The sequence below is a fragment of the Filobasidium floriforme genome (genome assembly GCF_021052385.1).
Source record: "Filobasidium floriforme strain CBS 6241 chromosome Unknown HD553scaffold_10, whole genome shotgun sequence".
NCBI lineage: Eukaryota > Fungi > Basidiomycota > Tremellomycetes > Filobasidiales > Filobasidiaceae > Filobasidium > Filobasidium floriforme.
In genome coordinates this window covers 941,728-964,826 of record NW_025763631.1, presented here as the reverse complement: position 1 = coordinate 964,826, position 23,099 = coordinate 941,728, and the positions used below count along the sequence as shown (strand labels likewise).

Genomic DNA, 23,099 nt, shown 5'->3' with positions numbered 1-23,099 from the left:
CCCTCAAGACTAGACGTTTCAACGATTTCACACAAACACAAGTGCTTCCCTTGTTACACGAGCTCACAAATCACTCTGAACACTGTCCTAGGTTGGTACATCATCATACCACACTGAATTCACCATCCTACTATCAGGTTGCTGCAGAAACACGTCATGTTCGTTCGCATTCGTCCGAAAAACACGCTAAACCTTTTGAAATTCGTCAAGAGTGTTCAGTCAGCTTTGTTGACGTAACATGGGTTGTTCTGGCTTGTCTGCAGTCTGAACAAGCTGGGGAAACTACCTGGACTGTTCTCTGACCTTGGGACAAGTGTGGGTTGCGTTTCTTCCGCTTGTTTTGTGGGGGGGCACTTTAGCTGCGAAAATTTAGTATTGGACGTGAACGCCGAGGTCAGAGCTGGGTCCTATGGCTTTGTCAGCCTTGTCATGACTCTGAACAGTAGCTCATCACGTTGCTGTCTGCTCAGAACCTGTTCGTTCTCTCACAATCATCACTAACCCCTTCACACGTCAAGACTAGACGTTTCAACGATTTCACACAAACACAAGTGCTTCCCTTGTTACCACGAGCTCACAAATCACTCTGAACACTGTCCTAGGTTGGTACATCATCATACCACACTGAATTCACCATCCTACTATCAGGTTGCTGCAGAAACACGTCATGTTCGTTCGCATTCGTCCGAAAAACACGCTAAACCTTTTGAAATTCGTCAAGAGTGTTCAGTCAGCTTTGTTGACGTAACATGGGTTGTTCTGGCTTGTCTGCAGTCTGAACAAGCTGGGGAAACTACCTGGACTGTTCTCTGACCTTGGGACAAGTGTGGGTTGCGTTTCTTCCGCTTGTTTTGTGGGGGGGCACTTTAGCTGCGAAAATTTAGTATTGGACGTGAACGCGAGGTCAGAGCTGGGTCCTATGGCTTTGTCAGCCTTGTCATGACTCTGAACAGTAGCTCATCACGTTGCTGTCTGCTCAGAACCTGTTCGTTCTCTCAAAATCATCACTAACCCCTTCACACGTCAAGACTAGACGTTTCAACGATTTCACACAAACACAAGTGCTTCCCTTGTTACCACGAGCTCACAAATCACTCTGAACACTGTCCTAGGTTGGTACATCATCATACCACACTGAATTCACCATCCTACTATCAGGTTGCTGCAGAAACACGTCATGTTCGTTCGCATTCGTCCGAAAAACACGCTAAACCTTTTGAAATTCGTCAAGAGTGTTCAGTCAGCTTTGTTGACGTAACATGGGTTGTTCTGGCTTGTCTGCAGTCTGAACAAGCTGGGGAAACTACCTGGACTGTTCTCTGACCTTGGGACAAGTGTGGGTTGCGTTTCTTCCGCTTGTTTTGTGGGGGGGCACTTTAGCTGCGAAAATTTAGTATTGGACGTGAACGCGAGGTCAGAGCTGGGTCCTATGGCTTTGTCAGCCTTGTCATGACTCTGAACAGTAGCTCATCACGTTGCTGTCTGCTCAGAACCTGTTCGTTCTCTCAAAATCATCACTAACCCCTTCACACGTCAAGACTAGACGTTTCAACGATTTCACACAAACACAAGTGCTTCCCTTGTTACCACGAGCTCACAAATCACTCTGAACACTGTCCTAGGTTGGTACATCATCATACCACACTGAATTCACCATCCTACTATCAGGTTGCTGCAGAAACACGTCATGTTCGTTCGCATTCGTCCGAAAAACACGCTAAACCTTTTGAAATTCGTCAAGAGTGTTCAGTCAGCTTTGTTGACGTAACATGGGTTGTTCTGGCTTGTCTGCAGTCTGAACAAGCTGGGGAAACTACCTGGACTGTTCTCTGACCTTGGGACAAGTGTGGGTTGCGTTTCTTCCGCTTGTTTTGTGGGGGGGCACTTTAGCTGCGAAAATTTAGTATTGGACGTGAACGCGAGGTCAGAGCTGGGTCCTATGGCTTTGTCAGCCTTGTCATGACTCTGAACAGTAGCTCATCACGTTGCTGTCTGCTCAGAACCTGTTCGTTCTCTCAAAATCATCACTAACCCCTTCACACGTCAAGACTAGACGTTTCAACGATTTCACACAAACACAAGTGCTTCCCTTGTTACCACGAGCTCACAAATCACTCTGAACACTGTCCTAGGTTGGTACATCATCATACCACACTGAATTCACCATCCTACTATCAGGTTGCTGCAGAAACACGTCATGTTCGTTCGCATTCGTCCGAAAAACACGCTAAACCTTTTGAAATTCGTCAAGAGTGTTCAGTCAGCTTTGTTGACGTAACATGGGTTGTTCTGGCTTGTCTGCAGTCTGAACAAGCTGGGGAAACTACCTGGACTGTTCTCTGACCTTGGGACAAGTGTGGGTTGCGTTTCTTCCGCTTGTTCTGTGGGGGGGCACTTTAGCTGCGAGAATTTAGTATTGGACGTGAACGCGAGGTCAGAGCTGGGTCCTATGGCCTTGTCGGTCGTGTCATGACTCTGAACAACAGCTCAACATGTTGCCATCCGCTCAGAACCTGTCCGTCATGATGTGATCGACACTAACCCCTTCACACGTCAAAACCAGACTTTTCAGCGATCTCACACGTGTTCATGTGTTTCCCTTGTTGCAACAAGCTTGCAACTTGGTCTGAACACTGTCCTAGGTTGGTACATCATTGTACAACACTGAAATCACCATCCTGCTATCAGGTTGTTGCCAGATCACGTCAAACTCGTTCGCATTCGTCGGAAAACACGTTAAGTCAGCAGCTCTCAGGTCCTGGGCAAAAAACTCGATGTTGCCTGCCGACCAGGCCAAACGATCAAGCCGCAACTTGTGAATCCTGATATGCAAACGTTCCTCATCCCCTAAAATCACAAGAGGGCATGAGGAAGATCATTACACTGTCTTGATGATTTTGATACAATCCGCCTGCGCCTGTCCATGTGAATCCGTCGATTGTCCTCGGACGTCACGTTCGAATTTCCGTAGAACCTCGTTCAACCAACAACAAACCGAACGACTTGGTCGCGAGGTCAACCTTCCATATCGTCTTGATCATCGACCTCTTACCTTCTCCATCGACCCGCCTGCGTTCGCTCTTCTTTCACCTGTATCATCTCTGTTGACTTGGCTCGAACCTCACGCACACCGCCTACAATGGCCACGCTGTCGGCAAACGAATCGCCCGCACCTTCACGCCGTTCCCGTCATTCCAAATCACAATCGACCTCGGCACTTTCCACGATCCTCGACATACCACGACAACGAGGATCGATTCCGCCTGTACCTGCTTTGCCATCCGAGATACCGAGCTCATCCAGGAGACAGCCATTCGAACCCTATCGATCTGGCCGCGATGCTCGACTTCCGACTCTGCCCGGTTTGACGGATTCGAGCGACCTGTCCGACGGTGGTTCATCTACGACCAACTCGTACGATTCGCCCAGTACCAGCAGAAGATCCACCCATACCTCCAGCATCACTCGTTCCAGAACCTATCAGGACCTAGAAGACCCTGGCTCTCCTACCCCTAAACGTAGTCGAGCCAGGGCGATGGACGATCTGAAAACGCGAAATGACGGTCCTTTAGCCACTCCACAAGCTTCTCCCAGCAAGAAACGTAGCCACAAAGACAGGACGGACGGTTTGAACGACCTGGGTGTGCAGAGAAGGCCGAGTAGACGAAGAGGCGATGCAGGATCACCGCGAAAGGATGTTCAGAGGTCGAGAGCCGTGAGCAAAGAGCGCGGGCTGAAAGAAGAGCTCGCCGAGAGTGCAGCGATCGTGAGCGTTAAATCGAACCTTCCCGCTCAAACTCGTTCTGATCGATGGTATTCTTCTGCTGGCAGATCGAATCACACCGCACATCCCCTTCAACCCGCCTACAAACGCTCGAGACGCTACAAAAACGACTGGCAAGCTTGGCACCCTCCCGCCTGCCTTTGACGGAAAAGACGAGAGGAGCCGGGTCGGACGAGAAGAGCGAGCTGGAGGTGTTCATCTCATCAGGTAGTGAGTGGTTTTAAAGTCTGAATTCGATGGGATAACCTTTATCTGACCACTTCCGCCCGGTCAGTCCATCGATCCTTGTTAGACCTTCTTTGCCGGCACGCCGCGGTTCTCCCACACCTCCCGCAGATGTTACCTCAACGGGTGGAGATGCTCGATGAGATTCAACTGCTCGCCGGTCTTTTACAAGGGCTCTGCTTGCTGGAAGGGTTCGTCTCGGTGGAAGACGACTGCCGGGCGGCTTTGAGAGAGACGAGGGTGTTCGAGGTGAGCTCTTGCGGCTATGCCCAAAACGAAACGCCGTCTGACCTTGCAACCGGATCAGATCTTGACAGACCTCCTGCGAGCGACCTACAACGACACTCTCGCCTATCACATCACCCCGTCCCTCCTCGACCTCGTCTACTCGATCCTCGCAGCACCTACCTCCCGGGCCAACCCATCGCCTTTCATCCGCTTCGCTCAAATCGGCGGGATCGACGTCCTAGAAAATATCGTCATCTGTGGACACTGGTTCGGACCCGCAGCCTACGATCTCACCAAATTCATCACGCTGGGCTTCATCGAATCGACCCCAGCTCCCCGCCGCAAAGTCTCCACCGACAGGTCCACCTCGGAAGGTTCTTTCGATTCGATGACGACGGGCAGGTCGGGTACGTCGGATCGCAGGTTGATGACGCCCGTCACGGACGAATCGGATGGGAGAAGTAGCAGGGCGTCGTCGGTGGACGTGGACAACACTCCTAGGACCCCACGAAAGCGAGACTCGGCGGTACGGGTCGCACCGGCTACGACGCATTCGAGCAGCAAAACCAGGCTCTTGCCCAAGTCTGCCACGTCGTCGGCATTGAGCGGATTCTACACGCCCTCGGCCAGAGGCGAAAAGCGGCATTTCAACCGGGGTACACGAGAGGACTCTAACAAGCTAGGTCGGGTGCTGGAAGAAGACGCCGTGCACTCGCCGGCCCTACTCGCCGAATCGCCAACGATACCAGACTTTGGTAGCGACCTGGATGACACGATGCATTCGACGATGCGAGGAGGGATGGACGTCTTCGGATTGCCTCAGAGCAAAACCTCGGAGCGAAAACTCCCTCGAACCAGGTCGACGATGGGTCCCGAGATTGTCGCTCGCGCCAGTCCTAGCAAGAGCGGGTTGGGAAAAGGTCTGCCTTCCGGTTTATCGTCAGATACACCCCGCGGCCTTCGCACCACCTCGAGCGAACTCGTTCGACCCGGGTCTCGTTTGAAAAAAGCTCGACCATGACGTCGTTGCAGGTCGAAGCGGAGGGGTCATAGTTTTATCGTCTCCGGCATCTACGTAATGACATGCATGTATCCCTTGTAGCATAATGATAATATACCTTGTTGATCGCTTCATACCCCGTCTACCGACCCTGCCCCCGATCCTCCACGGGACTAGCGAGATTCCGCGCCTCTGTCTCGTCCTCTAGACCCGGATCGATGCCCATGCTTTCGATGATTTCGACATCTTGATCGTCGGTTGATCGCAGACCGGCTTCCATCTCGTTCACCGGGCGATACATCTCCAGAATCCCGTCTCCCTCTTCGGGGGCATCGATGAGGCCTTCGAGGATGTCCCCGGCCAGGTCTGCGTGCGAGTCGAAAGTCAAACGTTTCGTCAAACTTCCGCATCTAGACTCGAGAAAACCCGCGCCACCCACCCTGCATATCTTTGAGCTCCTCCGGGTCCCACCCATCCAAGTCCTCGCCGATATCGGCATAAGTGATGCGAGGCAACGCGGTGTAGAACGAATGATGCAAGCTGCCAAACTCGCGGGTCTTCAACAGCTCGGCCAGGCGTTCCATGAGGTTGACGCCGGTACGAGTGGATGCGGAAGGGTCGTGGATATCCGGACCGAACGCCGGCGGAAAGACGAGGTGGTGGAGCAATGACAGCGCAGGTATGAGTAGCCGAAGCGATCTGTTCGAGCTGACGTTAGTCGCGTTGTCGTATCAACAGTCGTTGCTTATTACCCACTCCTCGACCAACTCCGTGCTCGTCGCCACCCCCCAGATCTTTTCGGACTGGTCGACGAGAAACGAGATCAGGGTCGGAACCAGGAAATAGCTATTGGCAAGCAGAGTGAGGGCGTCCGACTCGACCGAGCACATGGTGGAAAAGATGCACAAGACGCGAAGTTGAATCATGTTGTTCTGCACAGACGGTCGTCAGTCGAGGCGCGAGGGGTCGTGCCAAAACCCACGGCTTACGATTGCGTCGCTGGCCTCGGGATGCCTCGTCCTAAGATAGCCACAAAGTAGCTCGACCAGAGGCGGCCGTGTCGAATCGCTCGAATTTGAATCCTTCGCTCCATTTGCCGGTATCAGCACCAACAGCTGCCTGAAAAAGTCGGGATCTGCGAGTAATTCAACAGGAATCAGCCGATGATCGGAAAGACCTGCTCTGGAAACCATACTCACAGCTACTAAGCGCCAGGGTCAGGTCGATGGCGTCAATGACCAGATCCACAGGCTGATCCGGTTTCAGGAGCAGTTGTAGACCCGCGAGATCGGACACGAACGTGGACAGACTGCAAGAGCGTCGAGGTTAGCCATCCCTACAAGGACCGACCAATACCACCCGAACTCACACTTCCGAAGGCGGATTCAGATCGACGCCCAGGACACTTGCCAGAGCGATCACCGCACGCCCAATCTCGACTGGTTCCACCTTGACCGGTTCAGGCGTGTCGATTTTGTCCAGATCGTCGTTACGGGCTGCGGCTTTAACCGTGCGTGCAGGAACTATCTTGGTCGTGCTTGCTTTGGCCCCGACGGTCTTTCCAACTTGCGCCGGACGATCCTGCTTGCAATATCGAGCGATAACCACGAGCTGGTCGCCCGGGATCGAGCTGGCGATGCGTTCTTGTAGGTCGTCAAAGAGGGACAAGCTATGGGCCATGTAAACCACGAGGCGCATCATGGCCACCATCGGCAGGGTCTATGCGGGAAGATCGATCAGACAAGCAGCAAATCGATGTGATACCCGTCAACAAGCTCACCAAATTGCAACGGCAGAGGATAACCATGGCGTCCACCAAATTCTCGACCAGTACGGCGCAAGTCTCTTTGGCAGACAGGCGATTGTCACCGATCGCCTCCCAGAGACCAGTACAGGCGATGTCGTACGCGCCCTGCTCGATATCCGGCAGTATATGCGCGGTTTGAACGTTGAGAAGCCGTTGAATCGTAGTAATGTGAGGTCGTTCAGGTTCGCCATCGGCGGGCACGTAAGCGTGCTCGAATAGCACATGAATGACCTAGACAAAGATCGTTTCAGCGCAATGTCACCTCAATGCACGGACGAACCGTCTACCCACTTCGCCTCGCAGATCCGCATCACTACGCTCGATCTGAAATTGCTCCGGCTCGTCTGCCTGCGCCGGTCGATAGGGCATCGGGTCGAGGTCCAGGGCAAATCCTCCATCGTACGGCGGTGACGACTTGGCATCCCCACCTCGCACATCCTCGTCAAACGGCGGCAAAGCAGACCCGACGTGCGTCTGTTTGGCTCTCTTGCTGAGTCGATCCATTTCGACATTCGGATCCACATGAAACGAGTCTTGCAGGTTGCTAAAACTCGGTGACGCCGCGGGTTTGAGGTCCAACCTGTCCTTGCCTTTACGCTGTGACGTGCCAGCACGACCAGGTGTCTTGAACCGGTTCGGGTCGACAAAGGCTGGAGGAGGTGGAGGTGGCATGAGTTCGGCTTGCCACTTGCGATTCGACCGTGGGCTACGCTGGCTACGTCCGGGAGATCGAGAGGGGGTTTGAAACGGGGCCATCGGTTGCGGGAATTGCGACGATCCACGACCTGGAGTCATGCGTCCCATTCCGGCCGTCTTTTGCGAGGGGAAGAATTTGTGAGCCTTGTTGTTATGGACCTGCGGGCACGAGCGATTGAAAACGGTCAGCAAGACTTCTACGCCATTTTTCTTGGCCTCGAACTGACGTCAAAAGTGTGCTGCGACTGAACCGAATCTAGCTGCTTCTTATGCTCGGTCTGTAACCTCTTGACTTCCTCCTGCGCCGAAAGCTGATTCTGCTTGAGCTCCGAGATGGTCTCTTCGCTCTTCCTTGTCACCTGCGCACATCGAGATCGTTTGCAAATGAGCGAGGCTGACCTAAACTCGAGTGAAAATGCCCAAAACCCACCTCATCCAGTTGTGTCCTCACATACACGGCCTCTCCATGCCGTTTCTGAGCCTCCCGTTTGAAAGCCAAGACCTGTTCCTCTGCTTTCAACTCGGTCTCCCTCAGCTTCTGCCTTAGAGCTTCCAGCTCGGCTTGTAATCGAGCCGCCTCTCCCGAATCGACAGAAGCAGCTTCGTTCGTGACGCTTGGCAGAGCACGTCCTGTATCGCTAGGACGGCCAGAGTTGACGATACTCGGTCGAGCGACAGCCTGAGCAGCTACAGCATTCGATCCGAGCGCTCCTGCAGCAGAACCCGATCCTACAGCCTTTGCGATAGCCTGCTTCCTAGCTAACTGATCAGCGCTTATCGTCCGTTTCCATTGCGACCCTCCAGCTCCTTGCGAATTGTACGCCTGGCTGCTTGACCCTGGCCGTTGTTGCTGCTGCTGCTGTTGTTGCTGTTGTTGTTGTTGTCGCTGCCGTTGCAGAGATTGAGATTGAGAGTCAAAGTTCAAAGAGGTCGAACGGCCGAGTTGTCGGTCCGAGGAGATGGGCACAGGAGCCGGAGCTTGAGCTGGAGCCAGAGCCGGAGCCAGAGCTGGAGCTGGAGGTGGCACCGAAGGCGAGGAGACGGGCTTAGGTAGATTTGCAATAGGTCGATCTTGTTGAACTTGCGGGACGACCATATATTTCCCTTCCTCATTAACGAGAACGTCCATGGCCATGGCATAATCGTCATCGTCGCTTTCTTCTTCCTGAACAGGAACAGGAGCTGGTTTGAGTGCCAGGCGAGTGGGTTGTGCTTGAGGCTGAAGACGAGGTTGAGGTTGTGGTTGAGCTTGAAGCTGGACAGCAGGTTGTTGCGGATTCCGATAAACAGGTTGAGGAGCGAGGTGAGATGTGGTCGGACGAGCTATGTGATTCGATTGAGGTGCTCTTCCTACTCGTTCCAAAGAGAACACATCGAATCAGCAACATCTCCGTTAACTCGGCTCACAAGACCACAGCTCCTCACCTCGTCCTCTCGCATGTATAGCAGGTCTAGCAACAGCATGATGATAACCACCACCTCCTGCACTCCGACTCGAATTCCCGGCGACACTCCCCAACGTCCTACTCGTCTCCTTGACGACATTCACACTCTTGTGCTCTCGCTCGACCTTTTCCAAGCTGGCCAAGAGGTCCGGGTGGGAGAACAGGTCGTCCCCTCCAAACTCGTCGTCGTCGTCATCGTCAAACGACATGGCCGGGTCGATCGAAGCTTGCGGATGGGAGGTTGGCTATATCGATGACATCTCTGAAGGCGTTTGAGGCAATTAGATGGTCTTGTCGTTGATATAGTACGTCTAGTGGTAGAAACTTCTTGAGGGATAGTGTCAAAAGGTCATTTCCGGACTCTTCGAGATCGCCGAGGCAAGGTCAGCCGGCCCTAGGGTACGACAGATCGATCAGTAATCCTGATTAGAACAAGATCGAATCGTTGATTAGTATGATACGAAAATTGATTAGTATAAGGTTCCCGCTTCATTAGTAATTTAGCAACTAGGGTCCGCTTACTCGGATCCTGAAGCCAGATAGGTGCTTGATCGAACGGATCGAACGACATTCGACAACTTCTGTACATGCCATCCATCAACTAGCTACTCAATCCGCTCTCCGCCTGGGCCGCCGATCTTTCAGCGGGACAAAAACATGCTCGAGACTCTCTGAATAACATCAACAGTAGTACTTACAGCAAATCGCCGCCTTTATCGTTCAGGCTGCGGTCAACGTCGAACGGTACAAGAACCCGCTGATCAACCTGTCTATCTCAAGTCACCTTCGAAGACCGATCATCAAACCGAACGATCAGCAAGTCTTCGATACACAGTATACGTCCCAGAAACTAGAAGAAGCCAAGACGACGTCACCGGTCTATAGGCACGAAACTCTAGTGGACGTCGTCACCCATTTTGATTCGGGCTGGAAATCTGGCCCGGGTTGAATCACCTCACCTTCAGCTCGATCTACTACTATAAACCAATCGATCCGGTCTCAACTATCAACCCATCCTCAACTTGTGCTCTAATAGAAACCTTTCGGGCTCGATCCACTCCTATCAAGACGCTGACGACGACTATGAAGTTCCTCATATTCAACCTCTCCCTCATCGCCATCGCGCTCGGCATCGCACGACAAATGGGAATCACCATCCCTCGGCCACACATCCCTGCTCCTTGCACAAAAGAATTCGCTTTGATCATCGCCGCCCAATCCGTCCTCTCATTCTTCAGCTCACACATCTCCAGGCTACTCACTGAACAGCCTAAACGGTACCAAGGAGACGAGGACGGGATCCTCGATGACAAGTTGTTGGAGAACAAGCGAATGCAGAATCAGGGCATCCTCCTTTTGACGACCGGATTCATGACGTGCATCATCTTGCTCGCTCATATCTTTTGCCAAAACGGGCCATGGGCGGGACCTCCTCCCGATGATAGAGAAAGATACATCTTGATGTGCTTTTTTGGCACCTGGGGGGAACTGGGCTTTATGATAGTGTCAGGCGGCAGTAAGTCGCTAGGCCGCGATTACAGGGGAAAAGCCAGAATCTCTCTCGACACCAGAGCTGATCACAATCTTGTCTTTCCCCTTCAACCTCAAGTCTTCGAGTGGTCCGCTTATAGCGACGAAGAACTGCAAAAGACGCTCGAAGCACATCGTCTCGATCAACTCCGGAAAGACAACTGGGTCGAAGTCGGCCAATCTCCGCCTGTCAAGGAAAAGCCGGGCGATTATGTTCGCAGCTGGCGGATCGCTAAAGATCACCCGGAGTGGGTCGATGTCAAGCCGACGGACGGACTATAGAGTGGAACGACTCTTTCTTACAAGTCGAGTTGAGTTGCTCGTCGAACGTTGGTGGAAAGTGGATCTGCCATCAATCGGACGATGAGATATCTATGTCATCCAGCGGGACAGGGGGTTGATAGATGGACAAATGACGTTGGGATCGTCATATTATAATTCAAGACATCATATGTTCTAGAATTACGCAAGAACTTGCTCTCAGTCTGCCTGACACAAACTGTTGTACAGCTTGATTAGAAAACGACGCGGTTGATTAGTAATTTTTGGTAATCGGCTGATTATTTTGATTAGTATCATTTTGATTAGTATCATTTTGATTAGTATCCATGCCTAAAGCGGCCAATCCTGACCACCTCATCTATAAAGCTGAACTGGTTTCATTACTCTCTCGACCTGGCCTGTCATCCCTTTCTCTTCTTGCATACTGGAACTTCGAACGTCAACAAGACCGTAGATGACACTGGATGAGACTCCCGGCTCCCATATACTTCAGGTTACGACCCGACTCTACGTCTTTTCGATGAATCTGTCGAACAAAAGAGATGAGACATGCAGCGAGAACAAAGAAGAGTCCGGAGCAGAAACGGACGTGACCTCGAGGGATATATAGCGTTCGACTACTTCGAGAGGAAGAGATATCTACATCGACACTCGTGTGAAGTCTCGTCAGACTCCACGTAGCTAACAGAAACGATCTCAGTTGTCAACGATGAGCGAATTCAAAACCAGTCAGTAACACGCCCTGCACAACAATGCCTATGTTCAAGTCTGATCATCCATCTCTTCTCCCTCCATAGCAACCACCTCGAGCCACGTCGTTCGACCTTCTCCTGGCGACCCGAACTGGCCTAAAGAGATCAAAGATGTCCCGCTCTCGATCCTTGACAATACTTGTGCCAAGTTCGCCAGATCATGTGCGGTAAGTCGAGTTGACGAGCACGAGCACCACCCAGTGTAACTTGATATCTCATGATAACTCTCCTTATAACTGACGGCCGACCTCATTCTTCACTTGTCCTCAGACCTGGATCTTCAACCCGCCCTCCGACCCCTCCCATTTCTCCTCATCGAACCTCCTCGCCTCTTTCCGCCAAGTAACCTCTCTCTACTCCTTCTGGGCCGGTCAGCTACACTGGACGGGCTACGACCCGAGCAAGGGGTACCAGTATCGTTCTGGTCGTCTCGCTTTGACGTACGGCGGGGATGACGTTGATATTGAAGAATACCCTGGATTTCCTATCGAGTTCGTCGAGACCGAGACTAGGCTCTCTTCCATCTTGCCTTGCGCAACCCAAACTCAAGCAACCTGGGCGATCGACGAACAATTCCCCTCTCCCCACCTCATCCCCTCACAAGAAGTAGCTTTACAAGACTCTTACACCCTCCTCGGACTACCTAACCTGGCCGTCCAAGTGACCAAGTTCGCCTGTGGAGCTGTTGGGGTGGGGGTGAAGATGACGCATTCTCTGGCGGATGCGACGACGTTGGTCGGGTTTATGCACGATTGGGCGAAGGTCCATTCATCTTTGACTTTGAAGGGCAAGAACGGGGATGATGCAGGAACAGGAGAGAAGCAGGGAGATACGATCCCGGAAGTGTCCTTCGACCCTTCGCTACTCGATTCCAAAGCCTCCGGAAACCTCTCCTCTCCAACCGGACCCGACGCATCCATCCTCTCCCTCTCCCGCTCTCTTCCTTTACATCGATACGACTGGCTCAACTCTAGCGGCGGAGATTGTCCACCCTGGTTCGAACCCATCACCGCCTGTCCTCCCGGCGTAAACTTGTCCGACGACCATGATCAGGCGAGGGGAGAGAGGATGCCTTGGGGTGAATGGGACGTGTTGAAACCGGTCAGACATACCATCTTTCGGTTCAGCGCGGAAGAGGTGATTGGGATTTGGAAGGCCGCCACCGACGCTACCACCACCACCAATGCAACAGATGGCCAGGAGGAACAACAAGAAGCTCAGCCCGTGAAGTTGAGCCGGCTGGACACGCTCCTCGCTCACATCTGGAGAGCGGTCATGCGAGCCAACCAGATCCAGCCGGACGAACAGTCGTTCTTGGACATGACCTTCGGCCTTCGAACCCGGCTCGACCTCCCCGCCCGTTTCCTCGGCTCACCTCTCCGCCAGATCGCCGTCCCCGGCAACCCCTCCCTCTCCAGCTCTTACTTATCCCGGTCAATCCGGTCGATCCTCCAACGGCTGGACGACAAAAAAGCTTGTTCCGCGTTGTTGCACGACCTGGCTTACGATACCACGGGTCAAAACATCTGGGCGACTTTCCTCGGACGACGACACTTGTTGTGCACCTCTTGGACCCGTTTAGGGGTGTACGACGTGGACTTCGGGTGTGGTAGCAAGCCCGAGTACGTCGATGCGTTCATGCCAGCTTCGGATGGGTTGTTGCAGATCATGGAGGCCAGGCCCTCTTCCACGACAGCCGGAACGGTATGCGGAAAGGGAGCCGAGGAGGGACAAGGAGGATCGCCTTGGTGGAAGGACGGGGCGAGCGTCTCGTTGCACTTGGCAGAAGAGACGATGGCGAGGTTGATAGCGGACGAGGCGTTCCGGGAGTTTGCTTGAGCGAGTCATCCCTCGGTTGTGTAGAATCAAGAAGAATCGATGGTATGCCCATTTTACGAGGAAAAGCGCGAAAAGCCGCTACGGACGATGGCGACGATTGTCATACTAGCAGGAGCTTCTCCATCGTCATGCTATCACGTCGACCAAGTCATGCATGTCGCCCGCTTGACGTCTGTTCACGAATCGCGAGAGCATTCTCACCGTTTTTATGCTACGGTAGATCTTGGCAACTTGGTTATCATGCGCTCACCATCGCTGGCCAAATGTCGCAGCCTTGTTGCTATCGTCGCATTACGGTCATGTGTGCTGCTCGCAGTGATTTCTTGTAAAAGTCCGGGCAGTGGGCTCGGGGGACTCGCTCGTTGAACCTCGTGTTCTATCGTGAGTATACTTTGTGCTAGCGGTGTGCAAACCTCTCATGGAGCTCGTTTACCACCTGCCAAGCGTTCAAATCGATGGTCGTCTTCACATGCAATGACCGAGACACAACTCGATGTACGAAGCAACTCGGACCATTATCACGATGGACATTTGCATATGTAGGAATGGCCACGGAGTGTCCGCCTGATCGTCGATGATGTCGAAGCACAGCACAATCTGATTCTTCGCTCGCTTGACTCCTCTCCATCACATCTACCGTATCCACTGAACTGTAGTTCTTTAACACCGCCGTTAAAGTGTCGCGAACGTCAGTCAAAGGACGATGAATGTCCACACCGAGTGGGAGCTAAAAGATGGCCTTCCGGCAACAGCATCTATGCTCCCGGTGTACCAGATTCCAACAACAGCTTCGATCGCTCCAACCTCAAAACTGTCGGTACCTTCGCATACACTAATCCCGACCTTGCGCTGACGAACCCATCGCCATAGTGCCTCGGATCCTATGAGACCCTGGTCAACCTAAGCGATACGACGTTCTACAACTGGACTGTGGAGCCTTTAGAGGTGAATAGCCCGAACAGGAGGCGCACTTATCAACAGCTCGACGAAGCGATGTGAGAATCGCGCCGGGGTTCTCACTCGAAGATCTCACGAGCAACTTGGCTGATGAGTATACACGATCCCCCCCCCCCGAAACAGCGTATGGACGGCGGTCGAATGGCGACCCAACGACACGAGCATGGGCAGGAATTTCGAACCTAGTGACAATTATACGATCGTCGCCCAGTTATCAGGAGCGTCGACGACTCCCACGATGACCAGGTGCGTCGCGTTCCAAGTCTGATACTAGCGTGAGATAAGGCATGCTGAAGGCATTGAAACGCTCGGCAGATCCAGCCTCCTTACGATCGTTGCCATGGGATGTCTCGCCGTAATCACTAGCGTCGGGATAGGGGGTCTCTGAAGTCTAACCTGATTTCGATTAGAAGGTCACGACGTGAGGGTAAATGTAACGATGTCGATATCCGCGTGGCTTGTATGAGTCTCATGTTGTACTGTATCTATGCGGGCGTGGCGATACAAAGCAGGCGTCCATGACGTTATATCCCGTTGGCATGATCATCAAATGCCGGTCAGGCGCGAGCGTTTCATCGAGGTCGATCTAGCGCCAAGCCTATCCTGACGCGTTTCATGTTGCGAAACCCATTCTCGCTCTCGTGAAGATAAAGTCTACCAAGAGCCTCACCCGAACGCTCCTTTCAGCCTTCATCCGCGTTGCGTGCTGTTGGGAGGAACGAAGGGGTCTGAAACGGACAAAGGTCAGGGTGACCCCTTGGTCACCCCTTGGATCCCTTTCAATAGAACAAAGGCTGCGACGACGAGAGCTTTACGGATACCACCTTCGAAACAAATAAGAGGCACGCATGAACCTACATGCGTCTGTCTCTGAGCTCATACCGGCCGCCTGCTGTGCTTCCAGTGAATTTGCAATCCATCCGAAAATTCCGGCGCAACTTCTCTCGTCAAACATGGTCAGCTCCACATGGCTGCTCGTAATCGCAGCGACTGCGATACCTTCCGTTAGCTGCAAATCGGGTAAAGACCTCTGGGCGCAAGAAGGAGAAGAATGGAGGTTCCTTGACGGATTCCTCGATTGGGCCAAGGAAAAGGAATACAAAAACAACACGGCGGGAGCCCTAAATGCGCGAGCTCAGGGAACTTTTTGGAACGCCAAAAGGGCCAAGGATCATCCGGACTCCTGGGTTGACGAGCAACAATGCGGCATCTCTTTCTATTACCCGACCATGGAAGCAAGGGCTAAGGACAAGAACAATACTGCGCTAAACCCCAGTACCTCTTGGGCTGTTCCGTTCGCCGTCGCTCCATGGTGTCAGAAGAAAGACCCCATGCCCACCCCGGACGAGTACCCCGGCTATGACACGAGTCAGGAGGGTAGTCATTCGGTCGTATTCCATCAGCTTTATGGCGGGCAAGCGGCCTGGAAGGACGACTGTCACATGATGCTCACGTAAGTCCCCGTACGATATTCAGAGAGCTGACGGGAAAAGAGTAATCGAGCTAACCCTTGCGTGTTTGGTACACTCGACCTGCAGCGAAACCATCGGAGACGTAAATGAGAAATATTGGAGCTTTTCGGACTTCAATTATACGTTCGCCAACTGCCCGGGGGCCGAAAAGAGCGAATGCTTAGGGTGCAATATCAAGATGTATGAGGATTGGTGAGTTTGACAGTAGACATCCAGACTCCGCTTGAGCTATCGCTGAACTTTAGACGGGAATGTTTGGTTCAGGAACTGGAGTTTTGGCAATGAGACTCACGGGGCCCCAGCGTAGAACTACGGACCATGCTACAAGGTTTCATCGAGACTCGACATGGAGGCAAGATCCCGAATCCTTATTTCGACGGTCATGGCAAAGGTGAGCTTGTCATCGGCTATCGATGACTTCGATCGTTCCGGGCTGATCCGTCGCATACGTTCGCAGGTAGCACGATCTGGCAGGAATACACCGGGGTCAACAACTTCTGGGGGTACAATGACAAGGCTGAATGGTATACAGAGCCACAAGTTTGATCCCATGACTGCACACCTTGAGGTCCCAAAAATACCGGAAGGATATGACTGCATTCTTGATACTTCAGAGGATTTCACACTGATATTTAGGGCTGATCCCGAATGCTGCAAATTGTACCGTATTCCTCTGTACTAGTACTCATTTCACACAACATGACATCCACCACAATCCTCACCGCAGCTCACTTGTCAGGGGAGCAGGTGCGACCATAAAAACGGCAGTGACGGGGCTTCTGTCCGGGATGCATACCCGTCAACAGACCACAGGCACCAACAGTGGTAGCCAGCAGACCATTTTCGCAACGTACACATTTGTCGAAACTTACCGTTCGGAACACTCTTTCCGCTACTTGGTACAATCGTCGACCCAGTCCGTTAGTTTACCCTCAAACGATGAGCAGGCGCTGTCTCGCTACAAAAACAATCACATCGTCGTCCAAAAGCTTCGCAACCCTGTTACCGCCCGGGTCATCTATCTTCGATTGATTGTCATGAAACAGCATTATGCACACATCTAGCCGCCTGAACCTGCCATGAGAGATATGATGAACATATTCGATATGAACTACAAGAACCTTTCCTTTTGGATAACAACAGGGGTGCAAGGAATCGCGGATATCAGAAGGCAGAGTCGCCGTTGTCGCCTTTCGTAGAGTAGATGAAGCAAAGCGGGCTAACTCGATCCTTAGTACACTGTACAGTATGGGTGTTCTCGAGGGTCATATCATCTGTTATACGGAACGATGCCGCAATTCCTGTAGTCGGCATGGAAAAGCAGATTCAAGTCTGCCAGTGACTACACAACCGCTGCATTCGCTATTTTCCCGTTCGGGTCTGCTCGGATCGACCCAATTCGGCACGATTTGAATGTACACCGCAGCGATTTTCTTCAATCTTTCATCTTTCGAAATTTCCCGCTCTCTCTTGACCTTTGTTCGTACCGAAGGTCGCTTCAAAACTCTCGGTCAGTTCGTTTCACATGGCGTATCGCCGCTGCTGAAGGTTGTTCGTACCTGATCCAAACCAAATCTCAGCCAAATGTATACCTGTATCTCGAGAGCCCACTACTCACTTCGCAACGGTACCGCACCCAATCCTCCACCTTTGGTCCCAAACCCACTCCCACCTTGCATCCTAGCATTTCCCGCGTTCGTAATATCGATGCTGCCCAACGGCTGTCTCGTCCTTCCCGCATCCACGCCCCCGTTGACACGTTTCTGCATCTGCGCCAGATTATCCCTCATCTTGCTCTGCTTGATTGCTTGACTCTGCTGCATGGCTGTGGTTCGAGTATCGTAGAGGGGAGTTGCGCCTCCAAACCCTTGATTGATTCGAGGAGTCGAGGCCGTATGCAAGGGATAAGCCGAAGCGCCGTAATCGAGTCTGTTGCTGCGGGATTGAGGATGAGGGATGGGTCCGAGCGGGCCGGAGATGACGTGAGGCGGTTTGGAACCAGGGTCAGAACGACGATGTCCGGTGCTAGGGGGTACGGTGCCTCGAGCAGATCCTCTAGGCGTAGCCATAAACGGAGCTCGGTTCGTGCTCGTCTGTGGTCAATGCGGACAAGAGCTTAGCGCGAGAGATCGAGCCGAAACGAACATGTTTCGACGCCGAGTACGCACACCTCCATAACCTGCACCCACACCAGCCATATCATCCTCATTGTCAAAGAAAAGCTGCCCATTCACCGCCTCTTGCAGATCCATCGCATTCCCCAGCGGTTGCTTGAGCAGGAGCTAACCATCATCCCGGGTTGAAACCACGTGCAACAAATCAGCCTTTCAGCCACGAGGACGGGACCATTCTCCCCTCCCAAGGCAAGGGTGAAACCGCAAACACGACCCACCTGACGTTTCTGCGTAGACACCCTATTCAACTCATCCTTGACCGTCTTCAACTCGTCCGAGATCTTGTAGAGGTGGGCTTGTTGATGTTCGAGCTTTTCCCTGAGCTTTTGGTTTTCGCGTTCTTGAGCTTGTCTGCCTTCTTCGGCTGCGAACGAGGTCGCATCGGAAAGTCAAGCAGGTCAGCCGGACGATATCACATGAGGGAAAAAAGCATGCTGGTACTGCCCACCTTGATGAAGTTGAGCTTCGAGCCCATGAACTCGTTCTTTGGCTTGATTGACGACGTATTCTTGAAAGGCACTTTCGACGACGCGACACAGATGATGAGCGGCGAGGCAATACTGATCAGAGCTGGGCTTACGAAAGTTGACTGGTCTGGTACGTCCAGAACGACATGGCTCTATCGAACAATCAACCCGCACGGCATCAGCATCGTCGTCAGCGGGCAGGACGTCTACCGACTCGTTGCGACTCACCGTTGAGCGATCTCCAAGATCAGACCGGGCGAAAGACCAGAAAGGACCGACTATAAAACACCACAAGGCATGTCCGTCTTAGTAGAGTCCTCTCAATATACCGGGCACCCCAGCTCGTGTGCTTACTGCTTTCCACTCTGTATGAGGGCTGAGGGACATGGTCTAACCAGAACATCCCACTTATCAAAGGCGATTCTCGCTTATGAACTTTGCGTTCGGGTGCTTACCGTGATCTCATCGCTGTGACCCCCAGAAATACCATACCACAACATCATCATACTGTTCAGTAATCCGTATATTCCTACCGGAGATGACGGAATGAATGGCTGGATCGACCTCGACTCACCTTCCCGGTAGATGAGCATTACAAGCCGGACAAATCCTTTCCGTTCCGATCAACGAGTTGGCACAGGGTCCTACCCAGCCCCAGAACAAGCTCAAATCAGTCAGTGGTCCAGGATACTAGGAGTTTGAGACCAATGCCGTACCGCAAAAGATGTCTGTTGAGTGAATATCACCGCCGAACATGCAAAAGTTAGAACCTCTCTAAAACCTCCTTTGGATCCTCCTTTCCCACGTCGGAGGACTCACGAGAACAATTGGTGACCACCGCCTCTCCCAACGTATTCAAAGCCACTCGACATCTAAGCTCAACAAGATCTCAACTGGATATCTCGTCGTCAGTAGCGATGTGTGATCGGGTACGGACCTCAGGTTGTTGCATAGCAACTCGATCTCTTTCGCTTCAGCCATGGTGGAAGATCACGGGGGTTTCGCTTGGCCGGGACGGCGGGTGGGGCAAGACGACGACGACGTTTGAGAGGTTTAGGTTAGCTATAGATCGGTTGTATGTTAGATCAAGATAGTTGTAGGATGAATGAGAGACGGCGAAAAAACGATGTCGACACGGAAGTGGTCGATCGACTTGATGACGAAAGATCTAGGTCGAGGACTCGAGAGTCGGTTGATGAACATTCTACGCGCGACCGAAACGGGTAGCAGCAACGTTGACGTCCCACAGACTCCGGAAACGATCGATACAAGATGACAATCGATACAATATATCACATTCATTGCGTCCGATCAATCCGTCTGCATAGGCTCGGCCACTCCCTTGCTTTCCCTGTGAACACAAAAGAAGAGAACGTCATTTAGCATCGACAACCTCTTCCCGCCCTACCTCCGTCGACTCACTTTTCATACTCCAAACTCTTGTTATAATACTCGTTCGGATGATTGACCATATTCCCCCCTCCGATCCCTTCGCCCTTCTTGACGTTCCCCTGATGTGTCAACTCGAACACCCTCGTACACGCCACGTGATAGTGCGTCTTCTTCACCGAATCCATCACCTCGCGCAGTTCCAGCGAGCCGACCTGGATAACCGGGTAAGCCTCGACGAGGAGTTGTTGTAATTGTTCCGGTGCGAAATGGCGGTAAGGACATCCGTGAGAGTCTTGTGCGCCCGGCTGAGCACCCGTGAGGATCTGTTGACAACTGGGATCGCATTCAGAACCAAGCTCGTCAGTCGCTCTTCATGCTCGCTAGCTCGACCTTCAACGGCAAACAACCTCGACTCACCTCTTCGCTGGGTAATTCGTCCGTTTCCCCTCTTGTCCGTACGAATGCCGGATATTGTACTTGTACTCCTTGTTAAACTTGTCGTCGCTCATGGTCTGCCCATAACCGCGTCTCCAATAGACCAACGCCTCGTCCAGTGGCAGTCCCAGGGCCTGCATCGAGCACATCACAACGCAACCCGTCAACAACACAAAATTTCGCCTGTTTGAGAACGCGCCACGCCACGACCCACCTTTAAAAACAACCCAAACTGCAACCTCCCATAATGCTTCAAATGCCTATCCCGTTTCAACCTCCTCCACAGGTTATACTGACACGCCGGGAAATGCTTGACCGCGAGCGCATCGACCATGTCCGCGGTGACTTTCTCCGAATTAGGATCCTGCTCTCCAAAGAAATTGTTGTCGTTGGCGGAAATGTTGGTCAGGAACGAGAGCGAGAGGTGCGAGAGGATGGGCATCAGACGGTCGTCCTCGTTCATCCGGGGTAACGATTTGGCCGTCATCTGCCGAGTCGCATCGAGCAAAGCGAGTTGAGGCGGGTGAGCAATTCGTTTCTGCCTTAGCAATGCCACAACCAACCGCTCACCTCCAAAGCCTTGCCCAACCTCTCCCTGAAAGCCTGGAGTACGAGACTGATCTGATAAGCCTGTGGTACGTAGGCGTTCCCCCCCGTAATGTAAACGCGCCGAGTGGACACGAGGTCGGGTACTGTATACCACGGGACCTACGACATAAAGGAAAACGACGCCATGAGACAACGAGTCAGCGTCCAGGCAACGACATAGTTTCGACCTTGTCCGAACCGAAGGCTGACGAAAGCCTTGGACGGCGCGGGACTGACCTTGACGTAATGATCTCCCATCACCTGCGACTCGTTGGCGTTCTTCGGCAGGCACGAAGCGAGGTTCTTCAACAACAACGATTTTTCCGCTTGGTCCACCTGTCGTTCGCATCGGGTCGACGAAAGATGACATGTCAGTGTAAGGACTTTTAAGAACTGAAATCGACGGAACTGAAATCGACGTCTTCTTCTTTTCCCTCGACGTTCTTCTTCTATCCCTTCCTCCTTTTTTCCTCCTGCTGCTTCGAGAACGAAATCGGATAACCCCGACTTGCCGAACCTCGTCACTCTCCAACACCCCAAACGATCCCCAAAGGCTCCCCTGCCGCGCCTTATAACAATACGGTCGACTCACGGTAACCCAATCAAACCTCAAACTCTTCAACCACTCTTGCTTCTCCACCGCATCGTCCGTCTCGAACCTCCACCGAAACAGCTCCGATTCGGTCTTTATGAATTTCTCTCTTAGGTCCGGGCTGCGTTGTGTAGTGTGAGAGTTTGTGTCGGTGTTGCGTTGCGTTGATGGGAGAAGTGGGTGGAAAAGGTAGGAGGTGGGATGAGGCGAAGATCGGAAGAGGTATATCGGTGGTCAGGTGCAAAAAAGCGTCGGGACGAGGTTCAGAATGACGATGGAGTCGAATTGTAATTGTGATCGAAAGCCGAGAAATCGAGGTGTCAAAGTGTGAGGGAGGAAGGGCGTGAGTATGAAGCAGATGAGGATGAAGACGAAAATGAGGACGAAAGTCAAGATCAAGATCAAAATCAAAGCGAACCAAGATGATCAGCAGACGACTCCCAGAATGGTCACACCACCACCACTACAAACACCTCTCTACCTCTCAAGCCAATCCGCCACCCGAAGCGTAAAACCCAAAAACTCACCTCCGACAAAAAGCCAACCTCAGCACCCAATGCCCTACCTCATCCCTCCGTCTCTCCTCATCCAACCGTACATTCCTCGCCGTATTACTCGACAGTGCTGCATGTTGCTTGATCGTAGATGATAAGAGTTCTCGGTATTGTTGCTGGGGGAGGGAACGGTCGAGGAGTGCGTGGATTTGGGTGAGGACTGTTGGATTTGGCGAGGTTTTGGTCATTCGGGTGAGAATAAGGGGGTCAGGTTGAGGTGAGGTGAGGTGAGGTTAGAAGTGAGGTTGAGGTGAGATGAGATTAAAGGACGTCCGGATCGATCACCAAGTAAGATTAAAAAAGTCAGGGGTAATCGATTCGGGTTCTCAGGGACTCGCCTTTTAACCGTGAGATCGCAAAGATCTCGAATTCTTCCAGCGTAATGTCCATCGTCGGCGGTCGTTCATAGCTATGACCCCGACCCCATGACAAAAGTCAAAGTCACACAATGCACAACCACATCCACATCCACGTTCAAGAAAACTCAGTCAGGCCAGCATCTTTCGTGAAGAGAGACGGAGACGGGACTTGCAAATTCAACCTATAAGGATACCTCGAACTAGGCCCCGACCCGCTCAACCGTCTATTGATCTTGACTTCCGGATTCGAGCCCGATCCTGGGCGGGAAGAAGGTCCGGCCTGAGGGTTACGTGAGGTGGCTTTGAACATCTCGCTCGCTTGACTGGATGACAGTGCTTGTGGCTTCTGGTGCTATTGAAGCATGTGTGAAGAGGGAGGGTGATGTTTGAAATGATGAAGATATGATGAAGATGTCCTCCAAGGGTCATTTGCTCAACGACGATGCCCCTAGTGAACGCGTCCACGCGACGCGTCTCGCGTCAAATTGGGGGGCGACGCGCATGCTCGAGGTGACCCCATA

General features: G+C 52.5%; 7 protein-coding genes across 7 annotated transcripts; 4 read left to right on the top strand and 3 right to left on the bottom strand.

Moving 5' to 3' along the window:
• The first annotated feature begins 2,966 nt into the window (after positions 1–2,966).
• HD553DRAFT_349994 (uncharacterized protein) lies at positions 2,967–5,269 on the top strand. Its single transcript, XM_046183501.1, has 4 exons — positions 2,967–3,766; positions 3,832–3,994; positions 4,059–4,258; positions 4,317–5,269. The coding sequence occupies exons 1-4, from the start codon at positions 3,140–3,142 to the stop codon at positions 5,256–5,258; spliced, it is 1,932 nt and encodes a 643-aa protein (XP_046037000.1). The 5' UTR covers positions 2,967–3,139; the 3' UTR covers positions 5,259–5,269.
• HD553DRAFT_349993 (uncharacterized protein) lies at positions 5,270–9,540 on the bottom strand. Its single transcript, XM_046183500.1, has 11 exons — positions 9,166–9,540; positions 8,171–9,090; positions 7,968–8,099; positions 7,336–7,899; positions 7,018–7,275; positions 6,607–6,956; positions 6,437–6,546; positions 6,227–6,372; positions 5,994–6,169; positions 5,677–5,936; positions 5,270–5,603 (listed from the first exon to the last, which is right to left on the bottom strand). The coding sequence occupies exons 1-11, from the start codon at positions 9,392–9,394 to the stop codon at positions 5,380–5,382; spliced, it is 3,369 nt and encodes a 1,122-aa protein (XP_046036999.1). The 5' UTR covers positions 9,395–9,540; the 3' UTR covers positions 5,270–5,379.
• A 526-nt stretch (positions 9,541–10,066) lies between these two features.
• Positions 10,067–11,124, top strand: HD553DRAFT_28099 (uncharacterized protein). The gene is made up of 2 exons (XM_046178118.1): positions 10,067–10,701; positions 10,795–11,124. The coding sequence occupies exons 1-2, from the start codon at positions 10,269–10,271 to the stop codon at positions 10,995–10,997; spliced, it is 636 nt and encodes a 211-aa protein (XP_046036998.1). The 5' UTR covers positions 10,067–10,268; the 3' UTR covers positions 10,998–11,124.
• A 280-nt stretch (positions 11,125–11,404) lies between these two features.
• On the top strand, positions 11,405–13,935 carry HD553DRAFT_28086 (uncharacterized protein). Its single transcript, XM_046178112.1, has 3 exons — positions 11,405–11,725; positions 11,795–11,916; positions 12,020–13,935. The coding sequence occupies exons 1-3, from the start codon at positions 11,707–11,709 to the stop codon at positions 13,586–13,588; spliced, it is 1,710 nt and encodes a 569-aa protein (XP_046036997.1). The 5' UTR covers positions 11,405–11,706; the 3' UTR covers positions 13,589–13,935.
• Positions 13,936–15,498: 1,563 nt separating this feature from the next.
• On the top strand, positions 15,499–16,563 carry HD553DRAFT_342042 (uncharacterized protein; the record flags this gene model as incomplete). The annotated part of the gene is made up of 4 exons (XM_046182702.1): positions 15,499–15,998; positions 16,084–16,209; positions 16,320–16,408; positions 16,475–16,563. The coding sequence occupies 4 exons, from the start codon at positions 15,499–15,501 to the stop codon at positions 16,561–16,563; spliced, it is 804 nt and encodes a 267-aa protein (XP_046036996.1).
• A 1,239-nt stretch (positions 16,564–17,802) lies between these two features.
• HD553DRAFT_28045 (uncharacterized protein) lies at positions 17,803–19,796 on the bottom strand. The gene is made up of 11 exons (XM_046178103.1): positions 19,596–19,796; positions 19,478–19,530; positions 19,375–19,386; positions 19,233–19,302; positions 19,114–19,126; positions 19,013–19,048; positions 18,887–18,936; positions 18,772–18,810; positions 18,640–18,710; positions 18,410–18,555; positions 17,803–18,299 (listed from the first exon to the last, which is right to left on the bottom strand). Exons 1-11 carry the CDS (start codon positions 19,637–19,639, stop codon positions 18,117–18,119), a joined length of 717 nt encoding a protein of 238 aa, XP_046036995.1. The 5' UTR covers positions 19,640–19,796; the 3' UTR covers positions 17,803–18,116.
• A 10-nt stretch (positions 19,797–19,806) lies between these two features.
• HD553DRAFT_311175 (eukaryotic and archaeal DNA primase, large subunit-domain-containing protein) lies at positions 19,807–22,978 on the bottom strand. Its single transcript, XM_046179936.1, has 10 exons — positions 22,752–22,978; positions 22,558–22,628; positions 22,193–22,379; positions 21,666–21,786; positions 21,311–21,409; positions 21,056–21,193; positions 20,700–20,972; positions 20,468–20,619; positions 20,081–20,383; positions 19,807–20,009 (listed from the first exon to the last, which is right to left on the bottom strand). Exons 1-10 carry the CDS (start codon positions 22,886–22,888, stop codon positions 19,970–19,972), a joined length of 1,521 nt encoding a protein of 506 aa, XP_046036994.1. The 5' UTR covers positions 22,889–22,978; the 3' UTR covers positions 19,807–19,969.
• Positions 22,979–23,099: the final 121 nt, after the last annotated feature.

Excerpts from the sequence above, each read along its gene's own strand:
- HD553DRAFT_349994 (XM_046183501.1), top strand. The coding sequence starts at position 3,140 with ATGGCCACGCTGTCGGCAAACGAATCGCCCGCACCTTCACGCCGTTCC. Across the intron at positions 3,995-4,058 it reads GGTGTTCATCTCATCAGGTA|TCCATCGATCCTTGTTAGAC; the intron begins GTGAGTGGTTTT and ends CCGCCCGGTCAG. Across the intron at positions 4,259-4,316 it reads GAGAGACGAGGGTGTTCGAG|ATCTTGACAGACCTCCTGCG; the intron begins GTGAGCTCTTGC and ends CAACCGGATCAG.
- HD553DRAFT_349993 (XM_046183500.1), bottom strand. The coding sequence starts at position 9,394 with ATGTCGTTTGACGATGACGACGACGACGAGTTTGGAGGGGACGACCTG. Across the intron at positions 6,957-7,017 it reads TCCTCTGCCGTTGCAATTTG|ACCCTGCCGATGGTGGCCAT; the intron begins GTGAGCTTGTTG and ends CTTCCCGCATAG. Across the intron at positions 5,604-5,676 it reads GGAGCTCAAAGATATGCAGG|ACCTGGCCGGGGACATCCTC; the intron begins GTGGGTGGCGCG and ends ACTCGCACGCAG.
- HD553DRAFT_28099 (XM_046178118.1), top strand. The coding sequence starts at position 10,269 with ATGAAGTTCCTCATATTCAACCTCTCCCTCATCGCCATCGCGCTCGGC. Across the intron at positions 10,702-10,794 it reads TATGATAGTGTCAGGCGGCA|TCTTCGAGTGGTCCGCTTAT; the intron begins GTAAGTCGCTAG and ends TTCAACCTCAAG.
- HD553DRAFT_28086 (XM_046178112.1), top strand. Across the intron at positions 11,917-12,019 it reads AGTTCGCCAGATCATGTGCG|ACCTGGATCTTCAACCCGCC; the intron begins GTAAGTCGAGTT and ends ACTTGTCCTCAG.
- HD553DRAFT_28045 (XM_046178103.1), bottom strand. The coding sequence starts at position 19,639 with ATGGCTGAAGCGAAAGAGATCGAGTTGCTATGCAACAACCTGAG. Across the intron at positions 19,531-19,595 it reads TTGCTATGCAACAACCTGAG|ATGTCGAGTGGCTTTGAATA; the intron begins GTCCGTACCCGA and ends TGTTGAGCTTAG. Across the intron at positions 18,556-18,639 it reads CGAAGCTCAACTTCATCAAG|CCGAAGAAGGCAGACAAGCT; the intron begins GTGGGCAGTACC and ends CCTCGTTCGCAG.
- HD553DRAFT_311175 (XM_046179936.1), bottom strand. The coding sequence starts at position 22,888 with ATGTTCAAAGCCACCTCACGTAACCCTCAGGCCGGACCTTCTTCCCGC. Across the intron at positions 21,787-22,192 it reads AGGTTGGCTTTTTGTCGGAG|CCCGGACCTAAGAGAGAAAT; the intron begins GTGAGTTTTTGG and ends TACACAACGCAG. Across the intron at positions 21,410-21,665 it reads TGAGGTTTGATTGGGTTACC|GTGGACCAAGCGGAAAAATC; the intron begins GTGAGTCGACCG and ends TGCGAACGACAG.